The sequence below is a fragment of the Carcharodon carcharias genome, chromosome 11 (genome assembly GCF_017639515.1).
Source record: "Carcharodon carcharias isolate sCarCar2 chromosome 11, sCarCar2.pri, whole genome shotgun sequence".
Classification (NCBI taxonomy): domain Eukaryota; kingdom Metazoa; phylum Chordata; class Chondrichthyes; order Lamniformes; family Lamnidae; genus Carcharodon; species Carcharodon carcharias.
This window is the reverse complement of record NC_054477.1, coordinates 47,064,830-47,083,210: the sequence shown is the minus strand read 5'-3', so window position 1 is coordinate 47,083,210 and position 18,381 is coordinate 47,064,830. Positions and strand designations below refer to the sequence as shown.

At 43.1% G+C, this 18,381-nt stretch overlaps 1 protein-coding gene across 3 annotated transcripts in view; it reads right to left on the bottom strand.

Annotated features, from left to right (window-relative positions):
• Window positions 1-5,097: 5,097 nt before the first annotated feature.
• The window catches only part of LOC121284053 (solute carrier family 46 member 3-like), a 30,135-nt gene continuing 16,851 nt past the window's right edge, over window positions 5,098-18,381 (bottom strand). For all 3 annotated transcript variants that reach the window (XM_041199048.1, XM_041199049.1, XM_041199051.1), the window contains 2 exons: window positions 16,084-16,240; window positions 5,098-6,562 (listed from right to left, as the gene is read on the bottom strand). In XM_041199048.1, the coding sequence (XP_041054982.1) occupies window positions 6,493-6,562; window positions 16,084-16,240 (227 nt within the window). In that variant the 3' untranslated portion in view covers window positions 5,098-6,492. The remainder of the gene's footprint in view (window positions 6,563-16,083; window positions 16,241-18,381) is intronic.

Here is an 18,381-nt window from a genome sequence, read left to right as displayed (position 1 = left end):
AAATTCTCCTCATCTCAGTCTTAAATGAGCAACCCCATATTTTTAAACAGTGACTCCTAAGTTCTGGATTCTCCCACAAGAGGAAACCTCCTCTCCACATCCACCCTGTCAAGACCCCTCAGGATCTTAACAGTTTCAATCAAGGCGCCTCTTACTCTTCTAAGTTCCAATGGATACAAGCCTAGCCTATCCAATCTTTCCTCATAAGACAACCTGCCCATTCCTGGTATTAGTCTAGTAAACTTCTCTGAGCTGCTTCTAACACATTTACATCTTTAAATAAGGAGACCAGTACTATACACAATATAATAAAAGCAAAAAACTGCGGATGCTGGAAATCTGGAACAAAAACAAAAGTACTTGGAAAAACTCAGCAGGTCTGACAGCATCTGCGGAGAGGAATACTGTTAACATTTCGAGTCCGTATGACTATACACAATACTCCAGATGTGGTCTCACCAATACTCTGTACAACTGAAGCACGACCTCACTACTATTGTAATCAATGCCCCTCACAATAAATGAATACATTCTATTAGCTTTCCTAATAACCTGCTGTACCTGTAAACTAGCCTTTTGTGATTCATGCACTAGGGCACCCAGATCCCCCTAAATCTCAGAACTCTGTAATCTCTCATCATTTTTTACTCTTCCCACAAAAATGAACAATTTCACATTTGCCCACATAATATTCCATTTGCCAGATCTTTGCCTACTCACTTAACCTATCTATGTCACTTTGTAGCCTCCTTATGCTCTCTTTACAATTAACTTTCCTACCTATCTTGTGTTGTCAGCAAATTTAGCCACCATTCCTTCGGTCCCTTCATCCAAGTCATTTATATAAATTGTAAAAAGTTGAGGCCCCAGCGCTGATCCCTGTGGCACACCACTCATCACATCCTGCCAACCTGAAAAATACACATTTATGCCTATTTTTCTGTTTCCTGTTAACTAGCCAATCTTCTTTCCATGCCAAGATATTACCCCCTACACCATGAGCTTTTATTTTCCACAATAACCTTTGATGTAGCACTTCATCAAATGCTTTCTGGAAATCTAGGTACAGTACATCCAGCAACCCTTTAACCACAGCACATGTGACTCCTTCAAAGAACTCCAATAATTTGATTAAATATGATTTCCCTTTCACAAAACCATGTTGATTCTGCATGATTGCCTTGAATTTTTCTAAGTTCCTTGCTATAACATCTTTAATAGTAGCTTCTAACATTTTCCCTATGACAGAAATGAGCACACTGCCCTGCTCTTAAGATGCTTGGGCTCCTAATAAAAGTTGAGTATGTTCATCTCTAATTGTTGTCATCCACAAGACAAGTAAACTTAACATGAACATTGTTTAAAAATACTACAGTCTAGCAATGTTTTTGCTTTCAGGAGAAAGAGATGGGAATAAAAGATTCCCCACCTCACTCCATGCCTTTAATTCATTGGGCAGAAATTTTCCCTTGTCGGGCGCGCATGCATGCGCCTGACCTGAACGGGAGTAAAATAGTGCCCGATGACATCAGGCGGGTGTCCCAACATCATCACACACTCTTGCGATATTTTACTTGGGCATGCGCGAGAGGCGGCAGCGCACCCACCGACAATTAAGAGGCCTATTGAGGCCCTTAATCAATTAATTAAATTGAATTTTTCGTTGCCCGTCCAATCGTTCGGTTGGCGGGCAGGTGAATAGGCCAGGCGGCCGTTGCATTTTTAACAAAACCTCATCACAGGTGAGATGAAGGGGAGAATTTTCTGTTCAGCACACAGGGGCGTGCTCCGCATGCTGACATGTCGGGCGTGCGTCATTCCGATCTCCCATTTGGTAGGCGGGCACTGGAGTTGGCTGAGCGCCTGCCGAACTACCAAAGGCCTGTTAAGGCCATTAATAAACCAATTAAAGATATTGTCTAGGCTGCCTGTCCAACCTTAATGTTGGTGGGCAGGCAATGAAAATTTTTCGAACAATTCAAAAACATGTCCCAGATCATGTGATGCTGTCACATGAGGGGACGTGTAAATGATTTTTAACCTTCTTTATTTAAAACTCACCTTATGAAATCGGCTCCCTGAGGCAGCTCTGCGCCTCAGGGAGATTTCTGCAGTCTTTTGCGCATATGTGCGAAAGAGGACAGGCCCCGACTCTCCCTCCTCACCCCGCTCGCACAGGGTAGCGGTGAGTGCTTTCAGGCGCACGTCACGCTGGGCGGGCCTTAATTGGCTTGCCCATGTAAAATTGCAGCACGCAGCCGATCGCCACCTGCGATCCACTCCGCCCGGCCTGCCCAACAGGGAGAAAATTTTCCCCAAGGTTTCTGACAGTAGCTAAAAAAAACGATAAATTTTTAAAAATTCATTTTTAACATGTCCCTGCTCATGTGACAGTCACATGAGGGGAGGTTTTCCTTATTTTTGAAATCTTTATTTTTAATGTTAAAAGTCTTCAGCTCCCTGAGGCAGCTCTGTGCCTTCAGGGAGCTTTCACTGAGCGCACCCATGTGCGCACACTGCAGCGCTCGCATGCCTCCTGCTCCCACCCAGGCAGCACTGAGGTTATCAGCGCATGTTTGATGCTGGCTTCCCGCTAATTGGCCAGCCAGCATGAAATTGCAGTCGGGGCCCAATCATGGCTGGCATACCGTTGCACGGCCACTCCTGGGCCTGCCCGCCTGACGAGGTTAAAATTCTACCTCTTGTTACAAATTTAGAAAACAAATGCACAATGTATTTCACTGTAGCTTGGAAGTAGCTCATTCATGGTTTTTTTAATTTATAAGCAATGAACACAGCAGTTGCTACCCAAGCTGATACAAGGTTAAATAGGTAGAGTTCAATACAGCAGTAACACACATAATTATCACATGTTCTCAAGGAACATTGATTAATATAAAACTTTATCTTATTTTTGTAATTCACACTTATTGAAAATACATTAATAATCATACAGTTGGCTTCTAAAATTGAATTGTTTTCATCTTCCTTAATTATGAAGCAAACATATGAGTAAAACAGAAACACGATTTAACACCAGTCGGTCAGTTTGAGGAAATGGAAAGAAATGTAGAACTAACAAGGGATAATAACATTCTATTACTTCAGGACTCTCTCAATCAGTAAATTATCTCACCACAATGACAAATGACATCTCGAAAAATACTCTCTTGAATTTTACATGTTGTACACTTTCTCAAGGACAATTAGAGATGAATAACAAATACTGGCCTTGCCAGCGACGTTCACATCCCATGAAAGGCATCCTTGGAGTTACCATTGACTAGAAACTAAACTGGACTAGCCATATAAATACTGTGGCTACAAGAGCAGGTCAGAGGCTAGGAATCCTGCAACAAGTAACTCACCTCCTGACTCCCCAAAGCCTGTCCGCCATTTACAAGGCAGTCAGGAATATGATGGAATATTCTCCACTTGCCTGGATGAGTGCAGCTTCACCAACACTCAAGAAGCTTGACACCATCCAGGACAAAGCAGCCTGCTTGATTGGCACCCTGTCCACAAACATTCATTCCCTCCACCACTGACACACAGTAGCAGCAGTGTGTACCATCTACAAGATGCACTGCAGAAATTTCCTTCGACAGCACCGTCCAAACTCACAACCACTACCATCTAGAACAAGGGCAGCAGACACATGGGAACACCACAACCTGGAAGTTCCCCTCCAAGCCACTTACTATCCTGAGCTGGAAATATATCACTGTTCCTTCACTGTCATTGGGCCAAAATCTTGGAACTCCCTCCTTAACAGCACTGTGGGTGTGCCTACAGTAAATGGACTACAGCGGTCAAGAAGGTAGCTCACCGCCACCTTCTCAAGGGTAATTAAGGATGGTTAATAAATGCTGGCCTGGCCAGTGAAGCCCACATTCTTTGAATGAATGAAAAAAAGACAGAACTTTTAAAAAGGAAGAACAGCACACCTGGGTATATCCTGAGCACATACATGCTCAAGAGCAAACAAATTAATTTAACCTTTCTAAAACAATAGTTCAACCTCAGCTGAAATAGTGCATCCAATTCTGGGCACCACACTGCAGGAAAGTGATGGCTTTGCAGAGGGCGCAGAATTGATTTATTAGAATGGTTCCAGAGATGAAAGATTATAGGTATTTGGATAATCGGGAGAAGCTGGAGCTATACCTCTTAGAGCAGAGAAGGCCCAAGAGAAGATTTGATGGTACTGTTTGAAATCATGAAGGGTTTAAATAGAGTGAATAGAGAGAAGCTGTTTCAAATGACTGAAGGGCTGCTACCCAGAGGGCAAAAATGTAGAAGAGACAACATTTTTTTATGCAATGAGTGGTTAGGATTTGGAATGCATTGCCTGATAGGGTGGTGGAAACAGATTCAATAGTAGGCTTCAAAGGGAAATTAGATAACAATACTTAAAAGGAGAAAAAAATTGAGATATGTATGGAAACAATGGGGGAGTGGGACTGGGTTACTCTTCCAAAGAGCCGGAGCAGACTTGGTGGACTGAATGGTCTCCATCTATGCTATACTATTCTGTGATTCTCAGGTGTGAATAGTGCTGCGTTGGGATCTGAAAACAATTATAGTATGATAACGTTCTTACAAAAATGAATCCTGAAAAGTATTGCACTAAACCAATAAAAGTTGGAAACCCAGATGAGCAGCTAAACATATGACCAATGTTCCCTGCAAAATTCTGTTATGTGCAGCCAATTTTTGCAATGTGCAGTACCTTCAAATTTTTGCATGGCACTTCATGACTGTGGTGCATGTGAACTGCGTAGCAGGAACATCACATCTAGCACTTTAAAACCCATAAGCACTCATGTGAAAGTTATTTTTTGCAACAACCCTCTTATCTAGAAATATAGGAACCATACTGCAAATTCATAACAAAAATGACTATAGTTAAGATACATATTCAAAAAAAAGATACATAAACATTTTGTGGTTGGAAATAGGTAGAAGCTCTTGTCTGTACATAACACATTATTATATCTCAGAAACATCTCAAATAATGACCAATTAATCTATTTTTGTTGTATTAGTCGAGGACAGAATGTGTGCCAGAATACCAGGAAGAACTCAACAGTTGCCTTAAAGTGCTGGAGGATCTTTAATGTTCATCTAATTAGGCAGACAGTGGGTTGGACATTAGCCCGGAGGTGCATCCTGTGCAGAGGGAAGCTGTTTTGAGTTCAGGAAACCCAGAAGTATGAGGAACCCATACATCCTACAGTTCTGCAGGATGTCTTTGAATTCCTTTCTGTAGGTTGCATTGGCTGGTTCCCTTGAAAGAACAAAGGACATTCTATTGTGTTAAGAGTTGAAGGACATGTGGAGACAGAATAGAGGGAGCATTGCTCTGGTTGCATTTAACATAATTAGATGCAGAGAGTGGTTCATGTTGACACTGGATGACTGTAATGGGAATGTGTTACCATACTGACATGATGGACAAGGGAATACATTTATATATTTGAATTTTCGGGTGTTTTTCGTCAAGGACGCATATTGGTGATTAATGATTAACCACATGTAAGGTGTGGTTTGAATACAAAATTGGCTTCTAGCAGAAAACAGCGAGTAGTAATACATGGGAACCTTTGAACTTGAAGGAGGCTACAAGTGAAGTTGATATTGGGACTATTGCTGTTTTTAAATATTTATTAATGACTTGACAAGGATATAATATATAAAATTTTTCCTATTTGAAAATATTTCCAAACTGGAGCCAGAACAAATAATGAAGGACTTTGCAACCAAATTATGACAGATATCTCCTTTAGGTTATGAGCCCAACTGATTGCAAATCCAATTCAGTGTTAACCAAATTACACTTGCAAAGATGTGCCTTTGTGAAATTTTGTTAGCAGTTTGTTCATTTAAAATCCCATCCTTTCTCAAAAAATAAAAAAATTCAGCCCTTTTGTTTCAATTTTTTTGCTGATGTGGGTTGTTTCCTATTAAGGCATAGGGTTGAAACTGTAGAAATTAATTTCACTTACAACCCATCATAGGGGGATAAATTTTCTTCTCATCAGTCAAGACAGTGAAAGGAAAGCATTCTAAAATTCCTCCTGACAGCTAATTGAAAAACATTTCCTAATAAGAATGTAATGCAAAAAAAAATCCTTACATCTATACATAAAAACATGAAAATGGGCAGAACAGTTTTGGTTTCAGATTTCCAGCATCTGCAATATTTTGCCTTTTGTTCACACTTTATTCATAATGTCTCAGGAAGTTCATATACTTTGTGAAAGGGTTAATTGCTTAATGAATCAGATTGGATTGCACTGAATACCTATTGAATATTTTCTGATACTGAAAGTATTGTTCCAAACATCAGTTTTTAACTACATGTAGAACTGTGCAAACATCCTATTTTTGTATAATATGAACAAGCAGATAGAGTGGCACACAATGAAGCTTTGAAAGTGGCTAAGCAAGATAAGCTCACTGCAATCTAAGTGAAAACTTGTGTAAGAACTAATGGCTGCCTTCATTGGTAATCAATCCGGTGTAATCTTCCTCTTGAGGTTTCCACCAGAGCAAGAAACTGAAAAAACATATAACATAAGAATATAGCATCAGTAAAGCAATTTCATAATATCACACAAAATCAAAAATTAGAACTAATGGGGTAGAGTTGCCACTTTGGGCACAAATCGGCAATTCCGATGCAAACTGCAACCATTTTGGAAAATGTTTTTTTACTCCCCTGAGTTTTCACTCAATTTTATTGGGATGTTACCAAATGTAAAAACTGCCGTGAACAATTCACAATTGTGCAATGTTAGAAAATGTAAATTTGAAAAATAAAATTGCTTTAAAAAAAATTTGATGTTTTCAAGAAAGGTGATTTTTAATGCATTTTAAATCAGTGTCAATCATCATCTGTGAAAAGCGATTTTAAATTACTGAAAGTCACTTTAAAAAATGATTTTCAGTTGGATTGGGGTACAGTAGTAAATTTCCCTCGTAAATTAAAAAAATTATTCAAAAACCTTTCAAAATATACCTAGTCGTGTCTTTGCACCCAAAAGTTTCAGCTTAAATTTTTGCAGCCTCCTCAAAGGCCTGCAAACAGGCATAATCAGTGGAAACTCTCAATGGCAATTAATTCAGCCTGGAGAGGTAGCCAGTTTATGGGTCAGGAATGGCTTCTAGTGTGACGCTTTCTAATCCAGCACAATAAGTGGCAGAACTACAAGTTGCACTGAGTCCAATTAACACTTCAAATTTCTCAATCTGCTGAGCCAATCACACCCACTGAGCCAAGGAGAACAGCAGAATTGAACAGAAGCTTCAGGCCAATGTTTTTTTGATACACATATTTCAGGCGAGGAGGTTTGACTTATGGACGTTTTGAAGATATAGGGCTGAATTTTACTGGCTCCCAGGAGCTGGGAACGGAGGTGGGGGGGATGGCTGGTAAAATAGTGGGGAACTGCGTCGGGGGGGCTCCCGTTTGCTGTCCTATAACCGGGAAGGTTTCCCAGCGACAGGCTGCCAGATCAGCTGCCTGCTCCATGCTGGTGGGCAGCCAATTTATCTAATTAAGGCCCCAATTAAGTGCCATTTTATGAGGCCACCAGCATTTTGCCAACAGCAGGAGATTTCACACTGTGTGGGGAGGTCGCCAGCTTCATGGAAGTATACTCCCTGCCGAGGTCCATGGGGGGCTGTTGGAGCCAGAGGCTCCAGCCCCACAGAGGGGGTGACGGGCATGAAGTTAGAGCTTATGGCCCCGACAAATCCCTCAGGAGGGGTTTCCCCATCCTCCAATAGAGCCTACCACCCTTGGGCCCCTAAGTATTAATTTTTAAATACCTGCCTGAGGGTGCCTCCATTTTGATGCACCAATGGGTTTCCTGCCTGCCTCTGCTGCTGAGGGTTCAGAGCTAATTGGGCTGTCACCATCCTTAAATGGATGGCTGGTGGCTTGGAGGCAACAAAATAGGAGCCCGTCTGTGGCAAACTCATCAAGCCTCTCCATCTGCCAGGTGGTGCGGGCTTGGGTCCCACTTTTCATCCTGATGTCCCAGTCCTGAAGCCCATGGTAAAATTCAGCCCACAGCTTTCCTGCTTTAGTTCTGCTCGTTCCTACCAATCAATCAATATTCTCTGCAGTCCCAGTACCAGGCTCTCAATCAGGCCGCTCTGCAAAGCACATATTCCTGGTCAACATAAATGAAACTGGGCAAAGTCTACAAAACAGACCTATCTTATCTGTTTACAAACATTTTTTCCATCTCAATAGCTGTGTAAACATAGAGTTCCTGAAGCATTGGCACTCTGTAGTGACAATGTGTACTATCTACAGAATGCACTGCACCAACACATCAAGATTTGTTCTGCAGCACCTCCCAAATCTCTGACTTCTGCGTTTTAGGGATGGATTTTCAGAGAGTCCGGGAGGCTCTGCAGACCTTTAAAAAATGGTGGCTGGGACCCGATTCCAGGATTCCCGGCCCCTTTCCCATTCTCAGCACCCACAATTTTCACCAGCACAGGATAAACGTGCAGGCTGGTGCAGGTCGCGAGCCCGCACCCTGCACTCCTAACCTGCCAGCTCTGGAGTGGGGAGAGGCATGTTCCAGACCCCAGCAATTTTCATGGAGTCGGACCAGCTTTTCAAGGACTTGTGGTTTACAGCCACACAGGGGCATCACAAACCCTAGTCTGGATGATGGAACGTTTTGAAAGCAAGTTTAAAAAGTCTTACCCATGCCCACTTGCCAACCTATGCCCCTCCAACCACCCTCATGGACCTTCATACCCTCCATACCAATTTATGCCCCTCCACCAACCCCCCCATTCACTCAGTTTACACTCTGCAGAACCAACAAATCTTAAAGTAACAATAACATGTGTGGAAAACTTTTTGATAAGTCATTCATTCATAACTTCCTACTTTCTTAAAAAATGCTTTTACTACAGCTCTAATAAAGTGATATGGAGGCAGAATGCCATCATCCTCTAAAACTTAAATTCTACCCCTTATAGGTCTTTATACCACCACATCTGCTGACCTGTTGATCAACAGAACTCAAAGCAGTACGGATGCTGGCGGCACCCATCCCCCCATTAATAGTTTCCTGGTTTGACTACATTTATCAGTCAGCCTGTCCATGAAAGAGATGAGGTTACAGACTGATGCCTAAATGGCAGAGTCTAAGTACTCAACAGAGATGCCAAGACTGGCATTACAGACTCTGTGGTGGCTGTCTGAAGCAGACATCCCCAGGGTTGATATGTGTTCCAAGGCAGACTGTGAATTTTTCATGCTATGCAACAAAATCCCACATATGCAAGTAGCAAATTCATCAGCATTAGCTGCTGAAGGATAGAACTGCCCAATGATTTAGGCAATCTGTCTGATGCATTGGATCTTGGAATTTAATCTATGTTCCCCAGGGTCAAAATGCATTTCTCCATTGGTTTCTGGGTTTTACTGTGAATTCCTTTGCCGCTTTGTACCAAAACTGCATTCTAAACTGCATTCTCTGCTAAACCGGCTCTATTCCACTATTCCACTACCTGGTCTGCTCCTGCAGACTCAGCTTTCTTCTCCCGCTGCAAATTTTTCATCGTATGCTGTGTTAACTCTGATCTCTACCTGTTGTACATCCTGTTCCGTTACTGCTGAATGATCTCAACTTTTCTGCTTTCAACTTGTTTCTTGTGGCTGTTGATTCCACTCTTCCTTCAGCGTTTTGTCACCTCTTGCTGGACTAGCTCAAGCCCCTACTGGTACCCTGAGTTTGTGCTTGCCTCACCTCCCTATAGTTGCTCTTTAGACCAGCTCTTCATCTGTATTGATCCCGCGGGTTTACCTTTGACCATTCCATGGTTCTCTGGGCCTCACTGCTCTCCGTTCGTGGTTTTCATTCCCACTTCTCTCTCCTCTGCTGGTGCACTAAATTTGCTTGTACAAACTGCTACAAATTCCTCAGCTGGACTTCTGGAACAATCCAAACTGGTTCATGGTCGACTCCCCATGTATCCTTAGCCCCCAGTTTTCCATGGGATAATTTCCAGCATGATAACTTTTACGCAGACACACCAGAGGTGGCAGCACAGTAGCGTATATTTGGGAGGGAGTCCTCAACATTGACTCCGGGCCCCACGAGGTCTCATGGCATCAGGCCAAACATGACCAACTATTACCTTCCCTTAGCTGCTGAATCAGTACTTCTCCATGCTGAACACCATGTGGAAGAAGCATGAGAGTAAGAAGGGCATATAATGTACATTGGGTGGGAGACTTCAATATCAGTCTCCAAGAGTGGCTCGGTAGCTCCACCACTGACACAGCTGGCCAAGTCCTAAAGGTCACATTTTGCATGTTGGGCCTGCAGTAACTAGTGAAAAAATCATAAAAACACACGAAATAGGAGCAGAAGTAAGCCATTTGGCTCCTTGAGCCTGCTCCGCCATTCAATAAGATCATGGCTGATCTGTTTGTGTTTCGAATTCCGCATTCCTATCTACCCCTGATAACCTTAGATTCTTATTAGGCAAGGGAATCAATCTACCTCTGCCTTAAAAATATTCAATGACTCCTCCTCCATCGCCTTCGGAGGCAGTGTGTTCCAAAGTCACACAACCCTCTGACACAAAATTTCTCCTCATTTCTGATCTAAAGGTCAACCCCTAATTTTAAAGCAGTGCCCCCTAGTCCTGGACTCACCCACAAGAGGAAACATCCTTCCCACACCCAACTTGTTAATACCGTTCAGGATCTTATATACTTTAATCAAGTCACCCCTCGGTCTCCTAAATTCCAGTGAAAACAAGCCCAGTCTGTCTAACTTTTCGTTGTAAGACAACCTGCTTATTCCAGGTATCAATCAAGTAAACCTCCTCTGAACCGCCTTCAACGCATTTACATCCTTCCTTAAATAAGGAAACCAAAACTGCACATAACATTCGAGATCTGGTCTCATCAATGCCCTGTATAACTGAGGCATAACATCCTTACTTTTACGTTCAATCCCTCTCATAATATAGGATAGCATTTCATTAGCTTCTTAATTAATTGCTGTACCTGTATACCAACCTCTTGTGACTCATGCACTAGAACATCTAGGTCCCTCTGCGCCTCGGAATTCCGCTGCTGCCTTCATTTAAGTAATACTCTGTTTTTTTTATTCTTCCTGCCAAAGTAAACAACTTCACATTTTCCTACATTATACTCCATCTGCCACTCATTCAACCGATCTACATCCCGTCTGCAACCTCCTTATGTCTTCTTCACAACATACTTTCCAACCTATCTTTGTGTCTTCTGCATATTTGGTTATCATGCCTCACTCCCCTCATCAAAGTCATTGATATGAATTTTAAATTCAGGCCTCTGCACAGACCCCTGCAGGACTCCACTTGTCATATCCTACCATTCAGAAAAAGACCCGCTTATGCATACTCTGTTTTCTGTGAGCCAGCCAATCTTCTATCCATGCAAATATGTTACACCATGGGCTTTTATTTTCTGCAATAACCTTTGATGTGGCACCTTATCAAATGCCTTCTGGAAATCCAAGTACAGCATGTTCTACAGGCTCCCCTTTATCCACCGTGCATGTTACTCCTTCAAAGAACTCCAATAAATTGGTTAAGCATGATTTCCCTTTCACAAAATCATGCTGACTCTTCCTGATTACCTTGAGTTTCTGCAAGTGCCCAGCTATAACCTCCTTATTGATCGATTTCAACACCTTCCCTACGACAGATGTCAAGCTAACTGGCCTATAGTTTCCTGTTTTCTGCCTCCCTCCCTTCCTGAACAGAGTGGTTATATTTGCTATTTTTGAGTCTGATGGAACATTTCCAGAATCTAACCAATTTTGAAAAATGAATACCAATGCATCTACTACCTCATTAGCCACCTCTTTTGAAACCCTAGGATGAAGTCCATCAGGACCCAGAGACTTGTCAGCCCACAGCTCCATCAGTTTGCTTTGTACTGTTTCCCTAGTGATTGTAATTTCACAAGATTCCCCTCTCCCTTCCATCTCCTGATTTACAATTTTTAAAAATTCATCCACAGGATGTGGGCTTCGCTGGCTGGGGCAGCATTTATTGCCAATCCCTAGTTGCCCTTGAGAAACTGGTGGTGAGCTGCCTTCTTGAACTGCTGCAGTCCATGTGGTGTTGGTACCCCCACAGTGCTGTTAGGGAGTGAGTTCCAGAATTTTGACAGTGAAGGAACGGCGATAAAGTTCCAAGTCAGGATGGTGAATGACTTGGAGGGGAACTTCCAGGTGGTGGTGTTCCCATGTATCCGCTGCCCTTGTCCTTCCAGGTGGTAGTGGTCGTGGTCTTGGAAGGTGCTGTTGAAGAAGCCTTGGTGAATTCCTGCAGTGCATCTTGTAGATGGTACACAGTGCTGCTACTGTGCGTCGATGGTGGAGGGACTGCATGTTTGTGGATGTGGTGCCAATCAAGCGGGCTGCTCTGTTGTGAACGGTGTCAAACTTCTTGTGTTGTGGGAACTGCACTCATTCAGGCAAATGGGGAGTATTCCATCACACTTCTGACTTGTGCCTTGTAGATGATGGACAGGCTTTGGGGAGTCAGGAGATGGGTTATTCGTCACAGGATTCCTAGCTTCTGACCTGCTTTTGTAGCCACAGTATTTATATGGCTAGTCCAGTTCAGTTTCTGGTCAATGATAACCCCCAGGATGTTGATAGTGGGGGATTCAGTGATGGTAATGCCATTGAACATCAAGGGGCAATGGTTGGATTCTCTCTTGTTGGAGATGGCCATTGCCTGACAGAGATGGTCATTGCCTGACACCTGTGTGGCCCAAGCCTGGGCATTGTCCAGGTCTTGCTGCATTTGGACACGGGCTGCTTCAGTATCCGAAGAGCCGCGAATGGTGCTGAACATCGTGCAATCACCAGCGAGCATCCTTATTTCTGACCTTATGATGGAAGGAAGGTCATTGATAAAGCAGCTAAAGATGGTTGGGCCGAGGACACTACCCTGAGAAACTCTTGCGGTGATGTCCTGGAGCTGAGAAGACTGACCTCCAACAACCACAACCATCTTCCTTTGTGCTAGCTATGACTCCAACCAGTGGAGACTTTTCCCGATTCTCATTGACTCCAGTTTTGATAGGGCTCCTTGATGCCACACACAGTCAAATGCTACCTTGATGTCAAGGGCATGGAATGTGTTTTATATCCTCTATAGTGAAGACTGAAGCAAATTATTTATTTATTTCACCCGTCAACAAGAGGAAAAAACCTATTTGGTATTGCCATCATCAATTTACCTGCCGCAGATGCATTTGTTAATGACAGTACTGGTAGGAGCAACCACCACACTGTTCTTGTGGAAAATAAGTCCTATCTCCCACTGAGGACACAGTTCATCACATTGTGTGGCACTAACGCCATGCCAATTGGAATAGATTCAGAACAGATCTAGCAGCTCTAAACTGGGCATCCATGAGGTACTTTGGACCATCATTACCAGCAGAATTGTATTCAACCACAATCTGTAACCTCAAGGCTTGGCATATCCCTCAGTTGGTCTATCATTACTATCAAGCCAATAGTTCAATGATGGGTGCAGGAGAGCATGCCATAAACAGCACCAAGAGTCCCAAAAAATGCGGTGCCAACCTGGTGGAGCAACATCTAGGACTCCAAGCATGTTAAACAGCAGAAGCAGCACGCTATAGGCAGAGGTAAGCAATTCCACAACGAACAGATCAGATCAAAGCTCTGCAGTCCTGCTACATCCAGTCGTGAATCATGGTTAACAATTAAACAATTAGTGGGAGCAAGAGGTTCAACAAACATCCCCATGCTCAATGATGATGGAGACCAGAACATCAGTGAAAATGGCAAGGCTGTAGCATTTGCAAACCTCTTCCCAGGCCAAGCTGTTCAAGTACAGCTACAACACTGACAATGTGGAAAATTACCCAGATATGTCCTGTCCATAAAAAGCAGGATAATCCAACTGAGCCAATTACCACCCCACAAGTCCACCCTCTGTCATCAACAAAGTGATGGAAGGAGAACATCTATAAGGTTGTAAGTGCTATCAAGTGGCACTTACTCAGTAATAACCTGCTTACAGATGCTCAGTCAGAAGCTTTTTCCCAGGGTGGAAGAGTCAATTACTGGGAGACATAGATTTAAGGTGAGAGGAGAAAACTATAAAGGTGATGTGCGGGGCAAGTTTTTTACGCAGAGTATGGTAAGTGTCTGGAATTCGCTGCCAGAGGAGATGGTGGAAGTGGGTACGATAGTGACGTTTAAGAGGCAGCTTGACAAATACATGAATAGGATGGGAATAGACGGATACGGACCCCAGAAGTGCAAAATGTTTTAGTTGACGGGCAATATGATCGGCGCAGGCTTGGAGGGCCGAACGGCCTGTTCCTGTGCTGTAGTTTTCTTTGTTCTTTGTTCTTTTCTTTTGGGTTCTGCCAGGGCCACTCAGCTCCTGATCTCATTACTGCCTTGTTTCAAACATGAACAAAAGAACTGAATTCAAGGGGTGAGGCGAGAGTGACTACTCTTGTCATCAAAGCAGCATTTATCAAGTTTAGCATCAAAGAGCGCTGAGCAAAATTAACTCAATAAAAATCAGGGGGAAAATTATCCACTGCTTGGTGTCATATGTAGCAAAAGGAAGATGGTTGTGGTTGTTGGAGATCAATCATCTCTGTCCCAGGGCATTGTTGCAGGAATTCCTCAGGATTATGTCCTAGGCCCAACCATCTTCAGCTGCTTCATCAATGACATTACCTCCATCATAAGGTCAGAAGTTGACATGTGCCGAATACCATTTGCAACTCCTCAGATACTGAAGCAGTCCTTGTCTGCATGCAGCAAGACCTGGACAATATTCAGGCTTGATAAATGGTAAGTAACATTTGCTCCACCTACGGGCCAGGTAATAACCATCGACGACAAGGAAGAATTAACCATCTGCCCTCGACATTCAGTTGCATTACTAGTTCAGAGTATTTCTGAATCTTCCACCATCAACAACATGGGGATTACCATTGACTAGAATCTTAACTGGGCCAGCCACATAAGTATTGTGGTTACAAAGGCAGGTCAGAAGCTGGGAATTCCGCAATAAGTAACTCACCTCCTGACTCCACAAAGCCAACTACAAGGCACAAGTCAGGAGTGTGATGGAATACTCTCTACTTGCTGGATAAGTGCAGCTCGAACAACACTAAAGATGCTCCACACCATCCAGGCACCCCATTCACCACCTTCAACATCCACTCCCTCCACCACTGGCATACAGTGGCAGTGATGTGTACCATCTACAAGATGCACAGGAGCAACTCCCTTAACAGCATGTTCCAAACTAGCAACCTCCATGACCTAAAATGACAAGTGTGGCAGACACATAGGTACACCATCTCCTGCAAGATCTCCTCCAAGCCACACAACATCCAGACTTGGAAGTATATCGTCACTCGTTCACTGTCACTGGGTCAGATTCCTGAAACTCCCTCCCTAACAGCGCTATGGGTGTATCCACACCACGTGAACTTCAGCTGGTTAAGCAGATGGCTCACTACCACCTTCTTGAGGGCAACTTGGGTTGGGCAATAAATGCTGGCCTAGCCAGCGATGCTGGCATTCCATGAACAAATTTTAAAAAGCAGCAATTTCCATTATAAATTTTGACATAGGAATTTATAATGGAATACATTGGCAAGAAAGGTATATGTCATTTCCACTTGGGTTGTTTCCGTTGACAGGTAGGTAGGTGGCCACAGGACACAGATTTAAGATAATTGGTAAAAAGACCAAGGGGGAAGAAGAGGAGGATTTGAAAAAAAAGCATGTTATGATGATTGGGAATGCACACCCTGAAAGGGTGGTGGAAGCAAGTATAATAGTAATTTTTAAAGGGGAATTGGTTAAATACTTGAAGGGGAATCATTTGCAGATATATGAGAAAAGGGCAAAGGTGTGGGGCTAATTGCATAACTCTTTCAAAAAGCTTGCAAAGGCGTGATTGACCAAATGGCTCTCTTCTGTGCTGTAAGATTCTTTGACTGAAATGGATCATCCTACAACTTACCACAAAATACACACTGGAATGATGCATAAACATGCTGCTAGCAAAAAGCTGAAACCTGCAAATCCTTCGACAGTGGCAGCATATACATTATTAAAAATTATGGAGGAAATGGTACCACTTAAACTTTCAAGACAGGCAACACAGGCAAAGAGAACACCTGCAAATAAACAAAGGAAAATCATACAGTTTTAATTATGCACAGAGCAACAATCTCTTGAATACCATCCTCTAAAACAGGTTACTTTTTCAACAAAATCCTCTGACAGATAGCACCTCCAACAGTGCAGCACTCCCTTAATGACATATTGAAGTTTCAATTAGAATATGTGCTCATGCTCTAAAGCGGGGCTTGAACCAATCACTTTCTGACTTCAGAGCCAAGCGTGTGAGCCTGAGCCACAGCTGACACACAAAAAAATTCGAAGACAAATCTAAAAGCCATTAAAAGCTACAAGAGAATGAACTTTTAACGATCCTCTTAGCAAAGTTTTTCACAAGAGAAAAGAAATAGAACTGAAACAGGATTTCACCATTTGCTTAAGTCCAGTGTCCACATGTAGTCTTGAAATTTAGAGATAAGCCTTCAGCTTTTATTATTTTGACCCAGGTTCCAACTTCTCATCAAAACAGGTTACTTTGATTGTATTTACTCTGTAAAAGCTTAGACATCTCTGCTCCTAATTTCATTATTTTAACTTTATGCATGACCCCAGCCCATGCTGGGAAAGCTGCTTGGGCCTCTCCTGCCGCCAAGTTAAATCCTGGTGGTGGCAGGATAAGGCCCTTAGGTGGACATTAACTGCCAACTTAAGGGCCTCAATTGTCCCACGGGTGGGTAGGCTGCCTGATACCCACCCAGATGTTGGTAAAATTGTGGTGGGGCAGGCACAGCACCCGCTAGATTTAACGTGCCCCACTTTAAAATTCACCAGCAGAGGAGCATTAATCCAACCCCAAGTTCTTTGATGCAGTATAATTTTCTAGTATTGCTGAACTGGGTAAGGAGTTACTCTTCAGAAAGTAGCTGTCACAGTTACTTAATGTGCCAGAGGCAATGATATTTATTTCACTCTTTGGCTTTGAGGTCTGCACTGGAGTGTTGTGTTTGGCTGCAGTAGAGAGCTTCAGTGACTGAGGGAATTTAAGGGTTAAATTATATCTAAAATCTAGTCTTTCTTTAATTTAGCAATTAACTAAAAGTTGGTGTTAGGGTTGGAAGAAGGTGAGTTTTAGTCCGTGCTTAAAAACAGGGCTCATAAAGGTTCCGCTTGCAGCCGCAACTAGTTAGAAGTCTGGCTTAATCAGGTTTTCAGTGACTAGGTTCAGAGAGTACAAAAGTAGGCTATCTTATCATGCTGCCTTTATCTGCACTGGAGTGCTGTGTTTGGCTGCAGTGGAGAGCTTCAGTTGGAGGTTGGTGAGGAGGTACACCTTTCATTTTCTATCTTTGCTCAGAAAGCAGAGTGGTGGCCTTGGTAAGTAGGAACTGGTGAGTAAACTAGAAAAGAGTAATATTTTTGAAGTACTGATACTTGGATTTAATTGTGAAGTGCAAGGAATAAAGGAAATTTAGGGCAAATATAACAAAGTAATATAAACAATCCAAAGTAGAATAAAGTTAATGTAGGGAAATAGAGTTAAGACAAGCAGGACAGTTCAGTCAAGTAGACTGTGTCCCTTGTAATATGTGTGAAGTCATAGATGCTACTAGTGTTCTAGCTGACCACATGTGCAGGGAGCTCTGGGTTTCAGAGGTTGAGCAGTGAGGTTGAGAACTATGTGGATAGCACATTCAGAGAGGTGGGCACACTGAAGCTTTAGGACTTGGAGACAGAGGGAATAGGTGACCACCAGGCAGTTCAAGAGAAGTAGGCAGGTCGTGCAGGAGCCCCCTGGGGTCCTGCTCCAAATTGGTTCTCTGTTCTAGAAACTGGTAAGGATGCTGGTTCCCCAGGAGAGTGCAGTCAGAGCCAGGTTTGTGGCACCATGAGTGGCTCGACTGCATGGTGGTGGAGTGGCGGGGGGGGAGGAAGAAGAAAGAAGGGCTATAGTGATAGGGGATTCATTGGTTAGGGGAACAGACAGGCATTTCTGTGGCTGTATATGTGACTCCAGGATGGTAAGTTGCCTCCTTGGTGCCAGGGTCAAGGGTGTCACAGAGTGGCTGCAGGACATTCTTCTGGGAGAGGGTAATCAACCAGAGGTTGTAGTCCACATTGGTGCCAATGACTTAGGCAGGAAGGGGGATGTGGTCCTGCAACCAGAACTTAGGAAGAATATGTAGAAAATTAGCAAGCA